The 24,623-nt window shown below is 41.1% G+C and overlaps 2 protein-coding genes across 2 annotated transcripts in view; both read left to right on the forward strand.

The window, feature by feature from the left end:
- hepacamb (hepatic and glial cell adhesion molecule b) overlaps positions 1-24,623 on the forward strand; it is a 361,487-nt gene that overhangs the window by 173,558 nt on the left and 163,306 nt on the right. The gene's annotated exons all lie outside the window — the stretch shown is intronic.
- The window catches only part of fez1 (fasciculation and elongation protein zeta 1 (zygin I)), a 96,798-nt gene continuing 91,861 nt past the window's right edge, over positions 19,687-24,623 (forward strand). Inside the window, exon 1 of the mRNA XM_048615339.1 lies at positions 19,687-20,040. Coding sequence (XP_048471296.1) covers positions 19,706-20,040 — 335 coding nt within the window. The 5' untranslated portion in view covers positions 19,687-19,705. The remainder of the gene's footprint in view (positions 20,041-24,623) is intronic.

Genomic DNA, 24,623 nt, shown 5'->3' on the forward strand with positions numbered 1-24,623 from the left:
GGTGGCAGTTTCTCCAGGACAGTATTGGCCTCTGTATGTCTTTGACCAAAACCTTATGGTTTGTTTTCTAATGCTTTGATAGATTAAACAACAAACAGGAAGTCAAATGGACAGAAATTGTAAGGAAGATATCTGCATCCATAGATTAAGACCCCATTCCTCACACTAAGGCTTTTATATGCAGGCAACTTAGCTTTATTCAGAGAAAATTAGACTCTCAATGGGATTGCAAAATATGCTTCGTAAGCAGAGCAACGTAGAAACCACAGGAAGTCAATGGAGAATTCAATAACATTCACAAAGTACGTTATCAGAAAAGATTCAGGAAACAATGAACTGTTGGCTCATGGATAAAGAACTCTGTTTGCCTCAAAGATAGTTGGACAACAAACAAGTGTGGTAAGTGCACTGGAATCATTGGGGATTTATCTGAATAGACTGAATGTGGACTGTTAGGTAGCTGGATGGAATAAAAGATTTGTGACTCACACATTATTCCAAATATGTCTCACAATATGGGATTCAAAGTAATTCTCAACTCAAAGTCTCTCAAAGAAATAAGAAACATTTAAATTGTGCAAAAAGGATGGTTCACTGAGGAAAAACAATTTGCATTTACACAGCACCTTTCATATTCTCAGGCTATCCCAATATGTTTCACAGCTAATGAGCTATTTGAGAGTATGGTATCTGTACTTATGTAGATAAAGAAAAAAATGTACTGTTTCTGAAGCAGTTAACAAACAGAAGGCCAATGTTCACATTCTTCTTTATAATACAATAGTTAATCACAATTTCAAAAATATGTATGAGTAAACCCTGCCAGAAAATTATTCTTCACCAGACTGGCTTGTAATTCCAGCTAACAGAGGTTTGGAATAGGTCAATTGCTCCCTTTGAGTGAATTGATACATTTTAGTAAGTAGATGAAGGGAGTCAATTTAAAATAAAGGATTCTAAAGAAGGTGCAGGAACAGAGGTGCCTGGGTGCGTATGCGCATAAGTCATTGCATGTTAAGAAAGTAGTTAATAAAGCTTATGGTATCCTAGACTTTATAAATAGAAATATAAAATACAACAGCAAGCAAGTTATGATAGGTCTGTATAAAATGCTGGTCAGCCTCATCTGGAATATTGCATCCAATTCTAGGGATCACATTTTCGAAAAAAAATGGGAATGCATTAAAGAGGCTGCAGAAAAGATTCATGAGAATGGGTACATGGGAGAAGGGACTTCAGTTACATCAATAAATTGGAGACGTGACACTGTTCTCCCTAGAGAAGAGAAAGGTGGAAAAGGAAAGGTGTGTTCAAAATTATGAGGGTGTCTGGACACATTGGTGGAAGTGACAGCTATTTCAGGTAAAATGAGAAAATGCAACAAGTGTTTATGAACTGGAATGTAGTGCCCGAGATTGTGAAGAGTCAACTGTAGTTTTCAAAAGAAGAGTGAAAGATTGTCTCAAGACAAAGAAAAGTCCAGGGTTCTGGGAAAAAGACAAAGGTTCGGGACTAGGTGAGTTGCTCTTCCAAAAATGCAGCATGGACATGACAGACGAAATGATCCCGTTCTTTTGGAAACCTCTGCCCCAGTTGGTGGTGGAGGCAGGTCACTGAATATTTTTAAGGCAGTGGTAGATAGATTCTTGTTAGCAAGGGAGTCAAAGGTCCTTGGAAGTAGACGAGAGTATGAATTTGAAACACGATCTGATCACACATGATCTAATTAAACAGTGGAACAAACTTGAGAGGCTGAATGGCCTACTCTTATTTCATATGTTCTGTGCTGTAGCCAATCTATGATTTCCAGTAAATCTGGAATAGAATGCAGGATAGAGAGGTGATGTGAGCCAAGAAGAATGAACTCTGGGGACTTTCTACAAAGAGGGAAGAGTGCCACACTTACCTTAGGATTGGTAAAGGTTGACCAGTATCGTTAAAAAAAATCCAATAGACTCAAAATGCAGACAACATGATCAATTCTGATTACATAGAATTTCATATAGTTTACAGTACAGAAGTTGCAAATCAGTCCAACTACTTGGTGTCGATTTTTATACCCCTCGTGAACTTCCTCTCACCCCGCTTCATTTAGCCCAATTTTCATAATCGATCATTTCTGTCTCCCTCATGCATTCAACATTTCCTTAAATGAATCAATGCTTTTTGCTTAAATCACTCGCGATAATGAATTTCACATTCTGATCAATGTCTGGATAACGAAGTTGCTCCTGAATTTAATATTGAATTTATTAGTTACATTTTATATTCATGGCCTCACATTTTCTTATTTATAAGCCTATAGCATGAGAAACAGTTATTTTACTGGTTTCATTCTCTATACTAAGGGACCATCCAATCATTCCTTCACAAACCATATAAATCTGAATGAGAGAAACACAACAGTTTAAGGACTAAAATTGGTGGTGTATTTCAAGGGTGACCTGTCCGCCTCCAGAAAATGACCAACTTCTAATCCGTTTGCTTTACCACCTTGCCAATTAATTTCCCTCTTCCCTCCCATCCTTCCTCTTCCTCAATCCTACACCTGATGAAGGGTGGAAACCCCAAACGTCAACTCTCCTGCTCCTCTGATGCTGTCTGGCCTGCTGTGTTCCTCCAGCTCCACACTGTGTTATCTCTGACTCCAGCATCTGCAGTTCTTGCTATCTCCTACACCTGACTGTTCTGTTGCTAGTGGACCCTTCTACCTCCCAGTCCCACTCCAAACTGTACAGAATAGCTTTCCCCATGCACAGTTGTCCTACGATGATCATGTGACGCAGCACCTCTCTCCAAAAGCTTCACCACAAACAACCAAGAAAGATATCTATTCCACTCCATCAGCTCAGGATACCTGCTATCAGTTGAAATGTTCATCCTCCAGATGGCACTAGAAGTGGAGGCTGAAAATATTGCAGCGCCAAAAGAAGCAGCAGTTTCTACCAGCTATGCAACACCACCCTCTAGAGTTCTTACTCAAGGCTGGAGGGTTTTCAAGATCTAGATCTCTACCTGCATTATATATGGATGAAGGTCAGTTTGCTAGACAGCTGGTTTGCAATGCAAAGAGATACCAACTGTGTCGATTCAATTCCTGCACCAGCTGAGGTTAGCATGAGGGAGGCATCTTCTCATCCTCTCTCCTTGCCTGGGATTTGGTGCTACTTAGTTTAAACCATTGCCAGACATCTCTCTCTAGTGAGAGAGCAGACCTATTGTAGGGTTGTGACAACTTTACCCCATTGACTGTTCAAACTCTGCAGCACAGAAAAATGTTTCATTGTTGACAAAATAAAAGTGATTCATGTGAAAATCCTGCTCTTGATGAAAATGGAATACAGCCACAAACTAAGTGAGATGCTGAATGCAAAACCCTGTTCATATATAAAACAAATCTTCCTTTGTCCTGTGTCAAGGATTGGTTGGTATGAGTGCACTTTACTTCCAATAAGTTTGGCATAGTTTGGCAGTTACCTAACTAGAAAATGCATAATGTGGAGGTGCCTGTGTTGGACTCAGGTGGATAAGGGCAGAAGTCACACAACACCAGGTTGTAGTCCAACAGGTTTTTCTGAAATCACAAGCTTTTGTAACGCTGTCCCTTTGTCAGGTGAAGTGAGGCACACAGGCACAGAATTTATAATCAGAGCGATCAAAAGATCATACAAATGGTGTGAGTGGAGTGTGGGTGGGCCAAATAATAAGACTCTGCAGGTGATCAAGAGTGTCAGATGGTGTGAATAAAATATCAACAGCTGAATACCAAGCAAAGGGATGACCTATAATCTGATTAAACGAGGCAGAGAGAATAATTGCAAAAAATTAAAAATAAGGTGGTGCTGGAGACAAACCAAATGACTGGAATAACATGATAAATATAAGAATCACATGCCGAGGGGCTAAGCAAAGTAATGAGTAATCCAAAACTGTACAAACTAATAAAGGTAGAGAGTTCATAACAAGTTATCAAGGTGATGGCGTCAAAACAGAACAGTAAGGAAGATTTTACAGATACAGAACAGCGTAGTGGGGTCACATGCAGTGAGACATGAACCTAAGATCATGGTTGAGGCCATCTTCAGAGTACATAACTTGGCTATCAGTTTCTGCTCAGTGATTCTGCATTGTTGTGTATATTGGAGGATGTTTACCCGAAGATCAAAGGCTGAATGTCTTTGACTGCTGAAGTGTTCCCCCACTGTGAAGAAACATCCCTGTCTGGCGGTTGTTGCACGGTGTCCATTCATCTGTTATCATAGCGTCTGCATGGTCTTGCCCGAAGCGTATGAGGTAGACAACATTGGCCGAGTCACATGAGTATCTGCCGTGTACATGGTGCCTCAGTCCACTGCAAGCCCACGGATAACCTCATGATGCTGCACTTCTGTAGCTTCCACCCTAAATGTCAAAGAAGCCATCACCTATGGACAAGTCCTGCGCATACACAGGATCTGCTCAGATGAGGAGGAACGCAATGGACACCTAAAGATACTGAAAGATGCCCTCATAAGAACAGGAAATGATGCTCGACTCATTGATCACCAGTTCTGACATGGCACAGCGAAAAGCCACAACGACTTCCTCAGGAGACAATCGCAGGATATGATCGATAAGAGTACCCTTCATCGTCCAGTACTTCCCCAGAGTGGAGAGACTACGCCATGTTCTTCACAGCCTTCAATATGTCATCGATGACAATAAGCATCTCACCAAGATCATCCCTACACCTCCACTTCTCACCTTCAAACAACCACGAAACCATAAACAGACCATCGTTCACAGCAAACTACCCAGCCTTCAGGGCAACACCAACCACAACATCACACAACCCTGCCATGGCAACCCCTGCAAGACATGTCAGATCTTCAACATGGATACTATATCACACCCACCACATACACGGCAGACACTCATGTGACTTGACCAATGTTGTCTACCTCATACGCTGCAGGCAAAGATGCCCCGAGGCATGGTATATTGGTGAGACCATGCAGACGCTATGACAACGGATCAATAGACACTGCACAACAATCGCCAGACAGGAATGTTCCCTCCCAGGCAGGGAACACTTAGCGATCAAGGACATTCAGCCTCTGATCTTCGGGTAAACGTCCTCCAAGGCAGCCTTCGAGATACACAACAACCCAAAATCACTGAGCAGAAACTGATAACCAAGTTATGTACTTACGAAGACGGCCTCAACCGTGATCTTGGGTTCATGTCTCTCTGCATGTGACGCCACTACACTTCTGTATCTGTAAAATCTGCCTTACTGTTTTTTCACCATCACCTCGCTAATTTGTTATGATCTCTCTACCTTTATTAGTTTGTACAGCTTTGGATTACTTGTTCTTTTGCTTAGACCCTCAGCATGTGACTCATACCTATCATGGTATTCCAGTCATTTGGTTTGTCCTCAGCACCACCTTATTTTTAATTTTTTGTAATTATTCTCTCTGCCTCATTTAATCAGATTATAGGTCATCCCTTTGCTTGATATTCAGCTGTTGACACGTTACTCACACCGTCTAACACTGGGAGCACTTGCAGAGACTTATTATTTGGCGCTCCACTCACACCATTTGTATGATCTTTCTGATTATAAATTCTGTGCCTGTGTGCCTCTCCTCACTTTTCACCTGACGAAGGGGTTACACTCTGAAAGCTTGTGATTTCAAATAAATCTGTTAGACTATAATCTGGTGTTACGTAATTTTTGACTTTGTCCATCTCAGTCCAGTACCAGTGCCTGCACAAATTGTCCAGGTAATTTTAAAAACAAAAACTAACTAAACTAAAATTCATGCAGGAAGGTTGTAGAAATGTCCAGTTTTTAGATACTGTTGGTTTTTGGCTAGCTCGATTTGAGGAACAATACCTGTATATAAAATTTGGCAAGTTATCAATCTCCTTAAAAAAATAAAGTTATGACCATAGACAATTTGTTTATGCATATGCCCCTGCTGTACATCCTATAATTATTAACAATCAACCAAATAAAAGTTGAAAAGTGGAAGGGATTTTAAAATTTAACTTTAAACTTCTCATCACTGCACTAAGAGTATTCCAAGCCATTTCTCTTAAGACCCAAATTCAGCATTTCAGGAGGAGAATTCTTTGGTATAAGTTTTGTTAATTACTTTGAAAGTGTCCAAATGATATAGGTTTATAAAAATAAGTGTTAACTTCAACAGCACTCTGCATCCCTAATATTTTTAGATAACCTTTCACCCTGCATGCTATGTTTCAGACAAATGCCTATTTAAACATAATGTGTAATACTGGCTTGTGGAGTCAGGTTCAGAAAGTTTATGTTACATTGAAACTGCAGAACTTGACTTAATATGATCATACTTTAGTAAGACCAGTCTCTGCGTGGTTTGATTTATTAAGAAAATATGTTGATGGACTGACAATAAAGGATTCCGTTCTGCTGCCTCTTCTAACAGGAGAGAGCAAGTAACAGGCCCTTAATTATTTACACTGATCTCTAAGTTAATTTTCCATGGCATCACTCCTCTCTATCTCCAGAACCTCCGCCAGCTTTGCAACTATCTAGAAACTCTGGACACCTCCACTCTGACCCTTGTGCCTTCAGACCCACCATCGATGGTTGTGCTGTCTGGGCCCCAAACTCTGGAATTCCAACTCTTCTTCTCACCACCTCATTAACTCTCGCTCCTCCTGTGAGTTTCCCCTCACTACCATCCCTTTGGACTGAGCTTTTGTCTGTCTGTCCTAATATCTTCTTATGTGGCTCAGTGTTAAGTAGGTTTAGATATGGTTCTGTGAGTGCTTTGGAATATTTTTCAATGTTAAAGGACATATATAAGGCAAGTTATTGTCAATCATAATGGAGTGAGGAATTAGGGGCTTGTATTCAGTCTGTACTGTATCTAACCTGGTAGTTATGGATGAGGCAAGGCAATGGGAACTTTACCTTCCATCGTACTCTGCCTAAACTGGAAATTCATTGGAAACACTGTGTGGACTATGTAAAAAGATGTATCAGATCATGATTTTTGACAAATTTATTAGCATTTTTGAGAGAGTAACTGAGACAGTACCTCTCGGGGAACCAGTGGATGTAATATACCTGAATTTCCAAAAGTCATTTGATAAAGTACCACACATAAGATGAATACAAAGGATAAGGGTTCATGAGTGTTGGTGTAATAATAGCACAGATATAGAGGACTGGCTAACTGACATGAAGTAGTGAGTGGGTATAAGTGGGTCATTTTCAATTTGGCAGGCCATAACTACTGAGTACCAAAAGGATCAATGGCAGGGTTTCAGCTAGTTACAATCCATATTAGAGACTTCAACAAAAAGATAGACAGTATTGTAGCTAAATCTGTTGATGATACAAAATGTGAAAATGTCACTGAGAGGCTGAAAAGGGATATGGAAAGGTTAAATCATCAGTCGGCGAAAAATGGCAGATAGAGTATAATGTGGGCTCTGTGAGATTATTCACTTTAGTTAGAAAAGCAGCATATTTTTTTAAATAGAGTAGTTGGCATGAACACAAAGATGACCACGTGCACAAATGAGCCTAGTGACTTTAGATCCTACTGACAAACATCCCTAAGCCAGAATGATTGAGGCTAAAAGTCCCCTGGACCTGATGGAATGCATCCTAGGATATTCAAGGAAGTAATTATGGAGATAGTGGATGGCCCTAGTAATAATCTTCCAAGAATCCTTAGATTTTGGCAAAGTCCTGAGTGTTGGAAAATTGCCAATGTAACACTCTTGTCCTAAAACAGAAAGATTAAGAAAAGTAAGTATAGGCCACAAACACAGAGAGTGCTGGAGAAACTCAGCAGATGTGGCAGCATCTGTTGAAAGAGAAACAGAGTTAACACTTTGACTCTGTTACGACCTTTCTTCAGAACCGAAAGGTGTTGGAAAATGTTTTTTTTATATTCTTTAATGAGGACTCCCGATCACTCTCCTCCACCAATTCACTGAATCTCCGTGGGTTGCTTCAATAGACTATCTAGAAGACAACTGCATCTGTCACTTGGAGTGACGTAGCAATGGCAGGTGGAGTTTCTGGGCCTGCACACTTTTTGTGCCACCTAGAGGTGGCATTCCTCTGAAACAGCCTTTTTGTAACAGGTACGAAACTTGTAATTATTGATGTTCAGAGATAATTGTGTATACTCATGCATGGAATTCAGAATATTAGTATATAGGTACAGCAAGCAATAAGAAAGCCAAATAGCATGTTGACCTCTATTACAAGGCGGTTGGAATACAGGAATAAAGAAGTCTTACATACAGTTGTACAGGGCTTTGGTGAGATCACACCTGGAGTACTGTGTATACATTTGGTCTCCAGATTGTTCTGAGCAGAACAGGAGTGAAATTCCCCAACTTAGTATGGTTCCAGATGGGACAGCCCAAACTGTTCAGTTTGCGAACACTCAAGCCCGGGCTGGACTACATGCCACCATTCAGTCTCAGGAGCACTCTCCAGTAAAGCTGAAACTGGCTTTTTAGCCCATGTCTTTGTGTATTCTTCAAAGTATATAAAACACAAGGTGTTTCTACAGTTTTGGATATAATCCACAGGGTGTGGCTTCCTGCTGAGCAGGAGTTTGTCAGGAGATTTCCGAAGAAGGGTCCAGACCCGAAACGTCAACTTTCCTGCTCCTCTGATGCTGCCTGGCCTGCTGTGTTCCTTCAGCTCCACACTGTGTTATCTCTGACTCCAGCTTCTGCAGTTCTTACTATCTCTTTGTCAGCACTTGTTTGTTTTTGTAATTTCAGGAGATCACAATCCAATCTGTTTGAATGTTCTTTGACACTTTTAGGTGCTAGATTCCATCGGTCCCACACAGAATTTTTTGCCAGCCTGCCTCTGAATTTACATCTGCTGTTATTTTGTCATACAGTCGTAGAGTCATACAGTAATACAGCATGGAAACAGACCCTTCAGAGAACCAGTCCACACCGACCATGTTGCCACAACAGGCTAGTCCCACTTGCCTGTGTTTAGCCTGTATGTTTCCAAACCTTTCCTATTCATGTCCTTATCCAAATGTCTTTTAAATGTTGTAACCATATCTGCATCCATCACTTCCTCTGGCAGCTCATTCCACACACAAACCACAATCTGTAAAAAAAGTTGCCCCTCATGTCTATTCTCCCCTCACCTTAAAAATGCGCCCTCTAGTTTTGAACTTACCCACTCTCAGGGAAAAAGCCTTACTATTCACCTTATCTCTCTATCCACTTTTTAAAAATACATTTTGGAAGTAAGAGTTCAAAATTCCTGTAGTATTTCGGGGTTCTGATCCATTGTGGTAACAATATTTAAGGAAGAATATACTTACATTGGATGTAGTACAGCTAAGGTTCACTAGATTGCTTCCTGAGATGAAAGGGTTGGTCTACTGTGAAAAACTGAGTAAATTTTGCTGATATTCTCTCAAGTTTAGAAGAATGAGGTGTGATACCAATGAACTATAAAGATTCTGAAGTTGTTTGAAAGAGTAGATACTGGCAGGTTATCTCCATTGGCTTGATAATCTAAAACACAGTGGTACAGTCCTCAGGATAAAGGGTTAATCTTAGGACTGAGATAAGTTGAAATGTCTTCATTCAAAAGATTGCGAATCTTTGAAATTGTCTACCCCAGGGAGCTGTGGATGCTCCAATACTAGTGATATTTTAAAGATGGATAAACAGGTATTTGATCTCTCAGTCAATGGATATGGGGAGAGAACAGGAAATTGGAAATGAAGCCAAATCTGCCATGATCATTCTGAGAGTTAGAGCAGGTTGGAGGTCACATGGTCTGTTTCTGCTCCTATCTCTTAGGCACACAATCCATTATAGGGAGGCGGTGGCATAGCAGTAATGTGAGTGGATTAGTAATCCAGAACCCCAGGCTAATTATCTGGGTATGTGGGTACATGGCAGATGGTTAACTTCGGTTTGGATAAAAATCTGCAATTAGAAGCTAGCCTAATGATGAACATGCAACATGTAACAACCCACCTAGTTCACCAATGTCCTGTATGTAAGGACATCTGCTGTCCTTACCTGGTTTGCCTTATATGTGACTACAGACACACAGCAGTGTGGTTTACTCTTAACCACCTCTGGACAATAAAATGTTGGTCTAACCAGACATACCTGCATCCCACAAATTAATTTTAAAAGTCTTTATTACACGCCTATAAATTTTAAAATAAGGGAGGATTTCAGACACAAGTGTGACTTGTACACCATTTATATAAGTTGTTTATTCCTTACTGATTGATATGCAGTCTTTGTACAGAAACTAGTTCTATCATAACATATTATGGAACGTTTCACAGTTAGCCATGGACGTACTGAAATGGCAACTGAAGGTAACAGACTCACACTGATCATAATGCTGCCTCAATTCAAGTTAAGTTGATGGTTTTTCTCATTGAAGAGTCTACAGTGAATTCATTTGATGAAGCAAGACATTTTCAATTCTTCTATTGTGTAGTCAGGCTGATTGCAAAGTCATTGATGTAAAACTGGTGTGTACTAAAACGAGGGTATAACATTGTCCATTGTTCATTGTGATTCTGCCCCAGCCAATTTCCAAGGCTAGAGGATGAGAACCCTTATTTGTGCCTTGAGTGCTTTTTCAATAAGCTATCAGAGCAACTAGAAGCCCAATACCTCCACCTATTCTGTTTTAATTAATGGCAGATTTTGTCTTTGATCCAATTTTCTCCCTTTCTGTTTTGAAGGCAGCAATCCTTGTTGAAGTATAGCACCACAGGTGGTATCCATACAACGATATATTGTCCAAGCATCAATTCACTATTTATTCAGGCAGGAATCCAGGCAATGAGGATAGACAGACAATTCTCCCAACTGGATCTCCACAGCTGAATAAGGTGCTCTCTACTCTGCCGCATTCATTTGAGTTGCAAAGGATTGAATACAATTGTTGTTACCTTGATAATTTGTATTCAGAAATCGAATGCACATTAGTTAGCTTTGCAGATTGTACCAAATTAAGCGAGGTTGGAAAAGATAGGTCATGAATTACAAAGTGGAGAGGATACAATTTATAAGTGACAGATAAGATTTAAAGCAGATAAGTGTAATGTACTGGAGAGGAGGAGAAATAAAATGGGGAACATGTACTGAGTGGATAGTATTGGAAAGGCTAAGAGTGATGTTCAAAAAGATCTAGGAGCTTTGATAGAATTGCTCAGCATGTCCAACCAGTGCAAAGTAGCAAATAGGTAAGCAAATAAGGTGAAAACAAGTAATGTTGGAGATCATAGCAGGCCAGGCAGCACCCATGGAGAGAGAGCAAGCTAATGTTTGAAGTCTTGGTGACTTCATCAGAGCAAATAGGATGTTGAATTAAATGGGTAAAAGTTAAAGGAAGTTGCAATCAAACTGATTAGACCACACATAAATATTGTGTTTGGTCTGGTCACTGAGTTTCAGGAGTCACCTTCCAGCATTGGTGCATGGGAATATTACAAGACAAATCCTGAATTGTAGAGAGCTGGGTTATGAAGGAAGGGGGCATCTAAGAGGTAATCTTATTGATGTATATAAGTTAATAAAAAATATACAATCCTATTAGGAAATTTATTTCTAGCTAAGTTGTGAGGAAAACAAAGGGGCTCAGGATAAAATTAGTAAAAGGCAAATTTGGATTTGATGTCCAAAATTCCTCTTCACACAAGTGATCAATACATGGAATTGGTTCTTGGTTAGAATGGTCAAGGCAAAAAAAAAACTTCACTTACATTTAGTGATAATTGGATTCTGCAGAGGAGCTATTTAGAGTATTTGCCATTGCAGTGCAGGTTAGGTGCAAGATTGAAAGCATAGGAGGACCTTCAGATGCTTCGAAGAACAGTGATTGATGATGCCAATCATGAGGTTCAAAGACTAGTATAATATCAGATGATGGGTACAGGAAGGCAATGATTTCTACAGCTTCACTGCAAAAGAATGAAATTAGGACTCAACGTAATGAGGTCTCTGTTCCAAAAAGCTGTAACTAGACAGTGTGGATAATATAGCCATTAATGGCCCAGGCAGTAAGTGCTTAAGGAAGCTGTTTGGTCTGAGTGAATGTGTCTTTTCCTTGTTTACATCCATACCCATGTGTTCCTGGCTTTGGGATATGTGGCGTCCCCGCACTTATGTTTGAGGCCTTCCACAATAGATGGGCCCTGGAGCATATGCAATGTACTGTTACCTCCAGGAAAGTTACTTTAATTTGATTTCTTAAGATTCCATTAAATTTACTTTGCAGTTTAATCTCTAAGCAAATGCTCTCATTACTCTCCATTAATTCATCGATATAAAAAACTGCCAATGATACATTCATTAACGATTTAGACACTGTAGAGGTGAAAATTGCTCTGGTCATTATAAGGATTAAATTGGCCATGAATGAGGATATAAAACTGAAGATATTAACTTGACCACCTGTATTACACACTGCCTGGTATTCAACAGCATGTGATGTTGAAGCAGACGTAAAATGACATGAAATCGCATTTTAACAGTCAATTGCTAATTTCACCCCCGTGTGCAGGAAATGATATTGTAAGAGCCAATTTTCTGAGTTCTGGACACTGCTCCTCAGGAAGGATATATTGACCCTGTTGTGGGTGCCATGTAGTTTTACCAAAATTTCACTGAGGTAAAAAGAGTTAATTTAACAGATCGCAAAGACAAGGTATCCATTCCATTGAGTATGCAGTAGTCCAGTCGTGGTGTTTAAGGTAATTAAAGGATTTAATAAAATAGATAGAGAGCAAATTACTTCCTTTATTGGAAGAGTGTAGAAGAAGAGGTCTTTATCTCAAATTATGATCTGCTCATTAAAATGATGTTGGGAAACATTTCTTCACTCAAATGGAATTGGAAATCTGGAACACTCTATCCCAGAAGCTGGTGAGGCTGGGAATTAATTGACAATTCCTAAACTAAGCCAGGTAGATTTATGTGCCATAAGGGGTTTAAGATAATGGAACTAAGGCAGTTAAGTGGGTTTAAGATACAAATAAACCATGATCTAATTGAATGGCAGAGAGTGTCAAGGGCCTGAATAGCCTCTTCCTGTTCCTTTGTTCCTATTTTATTGCTATTTGCCAGAAATGGTTGCATACAATCTGTTTCACATGTTACTTAGTGATTTAAAATTAGTGGGTAAACAAACTGCAAGATGCTAACAGAAAATGCTATTGAATGGGGCCATCTAAAGAGCAATCATCCAAACCTAGGCAAAAGCTCCTCTTTTATAATGCCCACACTGTATAACAAGGAGAGAGTTCAGGCTGCATTCAGTAACCTATATGCAGTATAAATCATCTATGTACTTGTAGCCTTAATGAATGTGGAACATATGTATAGGGGTGTTACAAAAATTCTGGGGTATTTCACCAAATGCATATTTTTTTCTTTTATTCATAAACAGGATAAGGACATCTAGGCAGCATTTATTGCCCAGGGGGCATTTCAGAGTCAACCACATTGCTGGGGGCCTGGAGTCACATGTAGGCCAGACCAGGTAAGGATGGCAGTTTCCTTCCCTAAAGGACACTAGTGAACCAGTTAGGTTTTTCCTGACAATCAACTTATGGTCATCATTAGATCTTGAATTCCAGATATGTTATTGAATTCAAATTCCACCATTGCCGTGGCAGGATTCAAACCCATGTCCCCAGAATATTATCCAGGTCTCTAGATTAACAGTCCAGCAATAATACCACTAGGCCATCACCTCCCCTTGAGCAGGAGGCTCATAGCTTCAGACCATGGAATCTGCTCAATGCATGTGGCAACCTACTGGATAATCAACTATCCATGGTCATCCTGAAGGGCCCAGGAATCAATGACTAATCTCTTCAAAATTGCTTAGAGTAAACTGGGAGAAAGATCATGGGAACATTAGGATCATTATTAGAATTTTTTCATCCCAATTCATTTGAGGTTAGGGGTAAAGGACTGTTGTACTTGTTGGGGATAATTGAATGTGGGAGGTTATGTGATTAACCTCCCAGGAACACGTTCAACAAGTAACTGTAGGAAAACGTGAAGAATTGCAGCAGTAAAGCTGCCAAGTACTGGCTCTGATCAAGATGTTTGACATTATTAGGACAGCTGTTAAAGTTCAGCACACCTATAGCATCATCAAATTCATGACCTCAATCAACTGCTAGATCTTTAGCACAATAGTTGATGGAGATTTGAACTGGTGCTCGATGCACTGAATCAATTTTTACTTCAGTATGCTAAACTAGATACACCATATATATAATGGAGATGATATTATGGAAACGGCTGTGTGTACTGGCTGTTCAGTAATTGACTCCCAATATCTAGGCTCTCATTATGATTCTGTTTTACTGTACATTAGTCAATGTTGCAGGACCTGCTATCAGATCTGTCCCACTTCTCATTTACTTTGACCGTGGAGTAATCTTGCAGCTAACCAAGGCGAGCCAGCACTAGAATAGGACTCATGAAGAAATTATTCTGCAGCATCCATGGCTATCGCTATTGTAAAAGCATACGAGAGTGAGTATCCCCTGTATTTGGTTAATTCTACAATTCTCTATTGGTAACTCGAAGGTGGTGGCAGAGGAAGGCTCCTGAGCCAGAACTCGTCTGCTCCCACCATTTTGCTTCCTTCTTTTCTCACGTTTTCCTTTTTTTTAGTTTTTCTTTACTTACCTTCTGGAAGGAGCTCGGTCATGGAGGCAGTGGCAGTGATGGCAGCTGCTAGGGGCTTTGGCGGTTGACCACGAGGTGGCTGGTGTGCCCAGGCAGAACTGTGGCGGTCAGCGGCATCACAGCTCCTTCAAGGTCCAGAGCATGGAAATGGCTGGAGGCCAAGAGCGTCACCAGGGTGGGACTCTAGCGAGAGTGCAGGGCCAGGCAGGCTGGGGCAGCTGGCAGTTAAAGCGGGAACAGGCAGTCTGGGGCAGTCAGTGGCGAGAGCAGGAGCAGGCACCCTGAGGCAGTAGCAGCAGCAGGAACAGGGGGAGGTCAGGCCCTTGTGAGGAGTGTGAGCCAGCATAGTCAGGCATTTATGGTGTTGAACTATTAACTGTGTGTACAAACAGGAGGCTGCAAGAACACAGCAGGCCAGGCAGCATCTGGAGGAAAGGAACAGTCAACGTTTGAGGTATTATCCTTCTTCAGGACTGGATTTGTTTTTCTACTTTTTAGTAAGAAGGACCGTAACGTTTAAGTTTTTAACTTTGTTTTCCTTATTTTTCTGCTTTGTACTTAAGATTTTGTACCTAAGTCCCTTTGTACCTCAGATGGCACTGTAAGTAGCAACTTGAAAACTTTTCACTGTACTCATGTGAGTACATGAGACAATAAAGCTAATTCAATTCAACTCTCTTGAACATTTCTTTCGATGGTATGTTATGAATGTTGTTGTTCTGTTAAGTGTTGAATCCTTAATGCTATACATGAATAATTACACAGTGACAGTGGAGTATTAATGTGCTGCACATTGGCTCTATCCAAGAAAGTATACTACACGTGAGCACCAAATGTCATGCTTTATATGAATTCTATATCATTGCATATGTTTATGTTACATATGATTTCGTCATTGAGTCTGCATGTCTCACATAAACCAGCAATAACTTGTGATTTATAAAGCATCTTTAATGTAATAAAATTTAGAAGGAATTTGTGATATATTTCAAATGTCTGATAATCAGTCTGTGAGACTGTTTGGCACTTCCCCACTGCTCCTTAAAAGGGAAAATCGTGTATTTGAAGTCATGCTAAAAATATTAATCTCCAGTTCAGTACCTTGGTATGATTATTAGACAGAATGTACTACTGAGCCACAAAGGGTTAAAATGACAGGTGACCAAAACTTTGCTTACCTGGTCACTCAATGTATCATTATATATAGTTCTGTCACTGTATCATTAAAACCTTTCTATGGCTCACACTCTGACCAGAATGTTGAATGTTTCTTTATTACATCAAGTCAGCCTTATTTCAGAGGTAGCAGTCTTACCTCTAACCCTGGAAGATTGTAGGTTTAAATCCCTCTCTAGGACTTCATTTTACATTGAAGACTGCCACTTCATCTCAATCCTGAGGGGGAATTGTAAGGTCAGACGTAGGAATTTGACTGGCGATTACAAAATGTTCAGCACCATTCACAGCTCCTTAAATGCCAAGCTAGCCTGTGTCCATACCCAGCAAGACCTGGCTAATGTTCAAGCTTGGGTTAAGACAAAGTAAGTACCACTAAATGACCATTGTCAATAAGTGAATATCTGACCATCTCCCGTTGGCATTAAAATCACTGAATCCCCTGTTATCAACATCCTGGGGTTTGTTTTTGACCTTAAACTGGGCAGCACTAGCTATAAAAATATGGTGGCTACAAGAGAAGGTCAGAGGCTGGAATTTCAAATCCATGTCCACTAGCATCTAGCAAAACAGCCTACAGAAGATACGAGGGAACACCACCACTTGCAAGTGCCCCTTAGGTTCAGTGGTGACTGTCTGTGTAGAGTTTGCACATTCTCCTCATGTCTACGTGGGTTTCCTCCCACAGTCCAAAGATGTGCAGGAGAGGTGGATTGGTCAGCCATGCTAAATTGCCCCAAGTGTTCAGGGATGTGTAGATTAGGTGGGTTATTGGGGGATGGGTCTGGGTGGGCTAATCTGAGGATCAGTGTGGACTTGTTGGGCCAAAGGGCCTGTTTCCACACTGTAGATTCTATGAAACAAGTCACTCAACATTTTGACTTGGAAGTAGATCTTTTTAAAAAATCTGTGGCAAGTAACTCACCTCATGTTTCCCTGTCCAATATCTACAAGGCACAAGGCAGGAATGTAATGGAATATCCCCCACTTGCCTGGATGAGTGTAGCTCCGATAACATCCAACAATCTCAATGGCATCCAGGATAATGCAACCCTCTGATGTGCATCCCATCCACTACCTTCAATATTCACTCCCCCCACCACAATGCACTTCAGTAACTCACCCAAACTCTTTTGATAGGACCTTCCAAACCCATGACATCTCCCACCATAAAGGACAAGATGCACAGGAACACCACCACCTGCAGATTGCTCTCAAGGTTACATGCTGACTTGCAACTATATTGCTGTTCCTTCACTGAACTCCCTTCTTCAAGGTATGGACTGCAAAGGTTCAAGAAGGTGGCTCACCATTACTTTTCCAAGGACAATTAGGGATGGGCAACAAATACTGGCCTGGTCAGCAATGTCCATTTCCCATGAAAGAATAAAAAAAACTAGAAATGTTTTCTCTAAATCATTGAGTTCCAGATTTCTTAGCCCAAGTAAGATTTCACAATAATGAAATATCACATATTTTAAAGATCATGAAGTGAGAAAATTCATTGGGAATTGAGGGGAAATCTTTGGATTGTTTAGTTATACCACTTCAAATAAAACATACCAATGAAACAGTAAGATAAAAACAGTTCCATCAAAATAAAATGGTGTACCAAGCTCAGTTCTTCATAGCAGCATGGTTCCAGATCTGTATTCTTTTCATATCTGTCTTCTTCCATCGTTCGGGAAAGACATTTTTCAGGAACAGGAAAATGTTTGAGATTCTGGTGTGCCCAGTAAATTGACCATTTGAGCATGTCTCTCAAAGGAACAATGTAATTACAAAGTACATTTGCTTGGGACACCCAGAGCATCAATAAAGTGTAATTAACAGGAGAGTTCCCATTCAAAGTATCTAAAAGGTGGTGCAACAATGTCATGGAGTGGGCTTCAAATTTGTAGCTTTGGAGACAATACTTACAAATAGAAACAGAAATTATTGTTTTGATTTAAACCAGTCTCTTAGAAAAAAATCTGGCAACTGGGAAGCAAATTCAGTCTTGGCATCTTATTTGACCCTAGGCAAACTGCCAATCCCATACTCTTTATATCACAAAGAATACCTACTTCCACTTCTGTAACATCACCCACGTCCTCCTTGCCTCGGCTCATCTGCTGCCAAAACCCTCATCCATCCCTTTGTTACCTGCTGACTTGGCTATTCCAATGCTCTCCTGACTCGCCTCTCATATTCCACACTCATAGACTTGAGCTCACCCAAAACTATTCCCTAACTCTCACTATATTCTGTTCATCCATGCTCATTGTCCCACATTGGGTTCCCACCAACCTATTTTAAATTGTGCATCTTTGTTTTGAATGGCCTCACCCTCTCGCCATATCTATAGCCTCCTCCAGACCCACAACCTTGCAAAAATAGTGGTAATGCTTCTGGAATTGTAACCTGACAGTTTAAGTTAATTTCCTGGGGACCTGGGTTCAAATCCCACCAAAGCAATCTTGAAATTTAAAATACAATGAATAAATTTGGAGTTTAAAGTTAATCTTAGCAATGGTAGCTGGAGCAATTATCATCGATTGTGGTGCAACAAAATGTTTGGATCACTAATGTCCTTCAGGGACGAAAATTTGCTGTCTTACTGGATCGAGTCTACATGTGACTCCAGACCCACAGGCTGGGCTGGAGGAGGTTACAGAGATAGGGAGGAAGTAAAACCATTTGGAACAAATATGAGAACTTTAAAATTATGGTGTAGCTAGATGTGAAGCCAATGTAGGTCAATACAGAGGTGATGGCTCAACAGGACTTGGGAAGTGAGTTAGGAAATGGGCAAGGGGGTTTGGGATGAGCTGATTTCAACCAGGGTGGATCACTGCAATTATCCTTGGAATTTATAGGGAAAGGGTCATTGATGAGGATTACACTCTCACAGGGAGGTGGTGCTGGAATTGTAATGTTTTTGGACAATGCAAAGAGCTTTTGGGACATGGATTCAATCACCACCTAAGCAAGAATCATAGAATCATAGAATCCCTACAGTGTGGAAACAGGCCCTTCGGCCCAACAAGTCCACACCTGACCCTCAGAGCAGCCCACGCAGATCCATCCCCCTATAACACACTTAATCTACACATCCCTGAACACTACAGGCAATTTAGCATGTTAGTGAAATTGAATCAATGACAAAATCTGGAATAGAAAGCTGGTCGCATTATCACAACGCTATCGTTGATTGTTATAAAAATCCATCTGGTTCACCTTAGGGAAGAAAATCTGCCATCTTTAGCTGGTCTGGCCTACATGTGATTCCAGATCCACTCAAATGTGGTTGAGTCTTAACCATCCTCTGAAATTGACCAAGTAAGCCACTCAATTGAGGGGCAATTAAGGATGGGGGGGGGAATGTTGTCCTCACCAGTGACCACCCCCTCCCTCTGCCTGAGATTGAGTGGGTGGGTTGAGGGGGACTGTGAGGAGGGGGGTGGGGATAGGAGTGATGGTGGAATTTATGCTGAAGCCTTTTCTTGTTAGCTTGGTCAGGGTCACAGAGAGTCATGAGATCAATTGGCTAAGGTCGCGAAGGGCTGTATCAGTGAGGGTCAATGCAGTCCCCTTGGGAGGAAAGGGGAGAGGCATCAAGGAGAGAGTGATCCCCGAGAGAGGAGGAGGTGGGGGTGGGGTGGGTTATGGTGAAGAGAGAGAGATAGAGAGAGCCTGCTCTCTCTCTCTAGTCTGAGCGGAGATGATCTCACCTTGTTGAGTGCGCAGTCTCTCCACTGGTTCTGGAGCTGGCACAGCCTCTCTCTCTTTAAAGGTATAGATTTCTTCTGGGGTTTTTTTTTTCACAGGCGCGATGGCAGCTCCGCTGGTCACCCTGGATGAGGAATGGCAGGATTTTTACGAACTGAAGCCGGACCGAGCCGGGGAGCCGGCACCGTTAGAGGCAGAGGAAAGTCTGAATGAGCTGGGATCCCTCAGCCCCCTGGTACTGACACAGCCCCTGGAAGAAATGGGCGAGTTGGACAATTTCAGCACCGACATCATCAGTTTCAAGTCCATGGAGGACCTGGTGAACGATTTCGACGAAAAACTCAACGTCTGCTTCCGAAATTACAACGAGAAGACGGAGAATTTGGCCCCCGTGAGAAAGCAGGCGGCGGATGAGGAAGAGCTGATCCGAGATGACGAGTGAGTAGTTTCAGCAAATAAATAATCTCACAGAGATATATCATTCCAAAGATTGGAGCTTTAAAATGTAATCACAATTGCAATCATTGTAATTCCATTACCTCTGATGAAATTAACATTGATGCCACTTTCTTGCATAGATTTCCCCCCAACCCAAGATGTATTTATTCCATGGAGTTGAATTAAGTTAATGCTGCTTTGATGCATTTGGGAATTTGACTTGGCAATTTCACCCCTTCCCCATTGTGAGATTCCCCTTTTGTCGTTTGTGACCCAATACTCAATGACCTCACCTGCAGAATACTGAAATTCACAGACAAAAAGAACAATTAAAACATACATTGTTATGTCCTGTTTGTTCTGCCAATCCACCTCTCTGATGGTGTTTTTTTTATGAACAGAATGAGATTGGAGCTGCCTGCTGTGTTCATCCAGCTCTACACCTTGTTATCTGAGATTGGACGTGGTTTGCCATTAAAATGTTGAGCCAAATACGCGGTGTATGTTAGGTATTCTGAAGATTCCAGCACACATTTTATATATTTTTATAAATATATATATACAACAGATAAACTGGACGGCAAAAATTGTGAAATTTGTAGGAAGGGGATTGAAACCTACTGTGAGACACAAAAGCTACCAGTATCTGTATGTATGTAGACAGAGAGTTGCTGTTTGTGTGTGTGGGAGAGGGAGATGTTTTACAGATAATTACTGCACCAGAGATCTAAAGGCAAACCGCAAACCCCCAAGGATTATCCACATGATGTAGGATGCATCCCACGATGGCCATAATCTTATACCAGTATTTCTATTTTGAGGCACTTTGTCGCCCTGAGGTGCATTCTTCCCCAGTGTTGTCGGGAGACTTCATTGCTGTGTGTTGATCCAGTTAAAAAAAAAAGAGGGTAATAACAGGCTAGCTGGGACGGCCATGGGAAATGCAGGGTTACAAGGGTGGGTCTGAATGGGATGCTTGATGGGCTGAATGGCCTGCTTCCACACAGTAGGGATCTTATGATTCTATGACAGTTGCTTTGAGAAGATATCCAGACTGGACAGTGGGCTAATATTGCCTGGTCAAAGATGCAATCTTGGCACATGGTGGTAGCACACAGCCCTGCCCCACATTCACTTACACTGGGAAATCTGCTCCATCATTTTGGAAGCAGACTGCAGCCTGTCCTTTTCCAATTCCCCTGTTAGAGAGAAAATGGGAGGACTGTAGTGATGCCTCTGTGAGTAAGGGCTTTAGACAGTATAGCATTTAAGATGCCCAGTGCCAGTACCAGTGCCAGTTTATGTCGAGTTGGCTGCTCTCACTTAGTGCTGCAGTGAGGGGGACCAGCAGTTAACCCCAGTGTTTGTGGGCAACAAGGACTCAATAATAACATCCTCTGATTGTTATCCTCCAACCTGGAACATTTGTGTATGCTGTGTCCTGGTAACCATTATATAAGGAAACAGTCATGCTCTAGTGTGACGCCACCAACAATCAAATTGCCTGCTGATGTTATTGCCTAGGTTTACATTCTTATTATGGTCATTAACAAGGACTGCTACTAGGCAGAACATTTTCCTTTAACTCTGAAGGTAATTAGGCTTGAACTCCACATTTAGTTTCGTATCTGACTTACCCTCCTCCGTATTGAAGGAGTGCCGTAGGGTCAGAGATGCTGACCTTCAGAAAATGCATATAACAGGTTGCACCTAATCATAGAGGCTTATCATAGAATCCCTACAGTGTAGAAGGAGGCCATTTAGCCTGTCGAATCCACATCAACCCTCCAAAGAGTATCCCACCCAGACTCAGCTCCCTACTGTATCCCATAACCCTACGTTTAGCATGGCTAATTCACCATGTGCATCCCTGGAGACTATGGGCAATTTTACACAGCCAATCCACCTCAACTGCACATCTGTGGACTGTGGGAGGAAACTGGAGCACCTGGAGGAAACCCAGTCACAGGGAGAATGTGTAAACTCCACGTAGACAATTGCCCGAGGGTGCAATCGAATCTGGGTCCCTGATGCTGTGAGGCAGCAGTACTAACCACTGAGCCACTGTGCCACCCATCTTCCAGGAATTTTGTAAGGATCCTGTGACTGTTTAAAGAGCAGTTATTTGTTTGCTATCCTGGCCAATAATTCTCTCTGAATGCTGAAATCCTGTTGCAGTAACAATCTAACAACCAAAAAGGTGATGTACAAAGTGCTTTACGCTATCTCAGTTTGATAGGTAATTATGTCAATGGAGATAATATTGCCTAGGGTTTTTCCTGGCTGTTAGTCCATGTTTTCCGGCCTATTTTCTTTAAATTGTGGGCTACTGATGGCCAACATGCAAAATGTATTATTGTTCAGCTATCTACCTACACATTTCAGTGGGGAAAATTTTGATTTAACCAACTTATCAGGAACCTGATGGGTTCCGCACCACGCTCAATTCTACTCTGCAATAAAGTTATTGATTGATTAATTTCAGTCATGTATAAAAACAATGCTTCAGCCCATCCACTGGTTACCTGAGAAGACAAGGTGATAGTTCTGATGGTCACTGAAGTCAGGTGGAGTGACCCTGATTAAAGAAGTACCAGATTTGGTCAGTATTTTGTACTGGTAGCAGATCTTGACCCATGAGGCTGGGATCATTAGTGATCTCTCAACACAGTGGCGGAAACAACTGAAGTGAAACAGATGCCGCAGCTGCTTGCTCATTAAAGATCCCATGAATATATTTTTTTTGAAAAAAAAATCAGATAAGTTATGTCTGGTGTTCTGCCAAATATCCAACAATTTAAAACTTATCTGGGAATTAACATTGTTGTTTGCATTACAATAAGAATTATACCTTGTTTCATTCTTCCAAGGGATGTAGATGTCACTGGTAAGGTCAGTGTTTGTTCTCCATCCCTAATTGCCCTTGAACTCAGTGGCTTCCTCAGGCAGTTAAGAGTTAACTCTGGAGTCACATGTGGGTCAGACTGTGTAGGGGTGGCAACTTTACTTCTCTAAAGGACATTAATGAATATGATGGCTTTTACAACAATCAATCATAGTTTCATGGTCACCATCACTGACAGTTAGTTTTCAGTTCGGGATTTATTGATCCAACTTAAATTCTGCCAACTAACATGGTGAGGTTTGATCTCATATCATTGGGGCATTAGCTTTGGCCTCTGGTTTACTAGACCAGAAACATTACCACCATATCATATAGTCTCCTTTGAAAAATATTTGCCATGAACTTCACTAACTGTAAAGCGTTAAGCTCAACAAATGTCAAGGCTTTCCTTCTTATTCTTGCGCTGAGAAACAGAAGGAACTCTGTCTATGGATGTTGCCTCTGTCTGTTATTTGCAGGAAACAGACTGGAGTTTGTTTCAAAGAGATTACATATCTTGGTATTTGCATGTCATTGACTAATGAACCAAGCTTTACCCCTTAAGATACATGATGTTATTTCAACATTCTGTGCCCATCTGTGCCTTACCTCCTGTGTAACATATTGCTGTGTGTGTTTTATTGTCTAAAGTTGGGATATTGGGGATTTATTCAATGACATTCAGTGGGAGTTAAGTTTGGTGAATAGCATTGTCATGACAATGGCATTGTCCTCCCATCTCCCTTTGTGCTGCTGTCTCCACACTGGGTGTACGAAATGATTGAATTTACTTATTAAACAATATAATGATTGGAGGTAGAAATTTTGATGTGTAGCACAGCCCACTTCACTTTCACTTTGAACCCCATTACAGCAAACAGCAAAAGGCTGACTCACATTGTTCTTTCATGAGAGGGGTATTTGCTCACTTACTGTGTCTGTTCCAGCATGTTTTACACATTCCACAGCCACATGTATTTATGGAGCATCTGTGACATTGTAAAGTGTTATCGTAGCTTTATCAGAGAAAATTTCACAGCTAGTTATGTAAGGGTTATGAGGAGAGGTAACAGAAGTTTGGTCAAAGAGGTGGTTTTTAGGAATCTCTTGAAAAAGAGACAAAATTTGAGGAAAATTAGTGAGGAAATTTGATCCAAGCAACTGGAGGCACAGCCGCCAGTGGTAAGCTGAAGAAAATCAGGGATGGACAAAAGGCGATTAGAAGAGTCAAAAGTTTTAGAGACTTGTAGGGCTGGAGGAGTTTACAGCAATATAGAGGGCTGAGACCAGAGAGATTTGAATCCATACAATTTGCAGGTAATGATTTAAATACTAAGATCATGGGAAGGACTAATGGAAAGGCCCAAATCCACTGATTATCATAATGAACATTTAAAAGATGTACTCCACATGTTATCGTTGGGAATTATCAATTACTGGGTAAATCGGAGTATGAATAAAGTGGTAAGATGCCAACAGATACGTCCTTTAGAGATAGCAGGAACTGCAGATGCTGGAGAATCTGAGATAACAAGGTGTAGAGCTGGATGAACACAGCAGGCCAAGCAGCATCAGAGGAGCAGGAAGGCTGACGTTTCGGACCTAGACCCTTCTTCAGAAAAAAAGAAAGAAAGGTCTAGGAAGAAGGGTCGAGGCCCGAAACGTCAGCCTTCCTGCTCCTCTGATGCTGCTTGGCCTG

The sequence above is a fragment of the Rhincodon typus genome, chromosome 32 (assembly GCF_021869965.1).
Source record: "Rhincodon typus isolate 14 chromosome 32, sRhiTyp1.1, whole genome shotgun sequence".
In the NCBI taxonomy this organism is placed as follows: Eukaryota; Metazoa; Chordata; class Chondrichthyes; order Orectolobiformes; family Rhincodontidae; genus Rhincodon; species Rhincodon typus.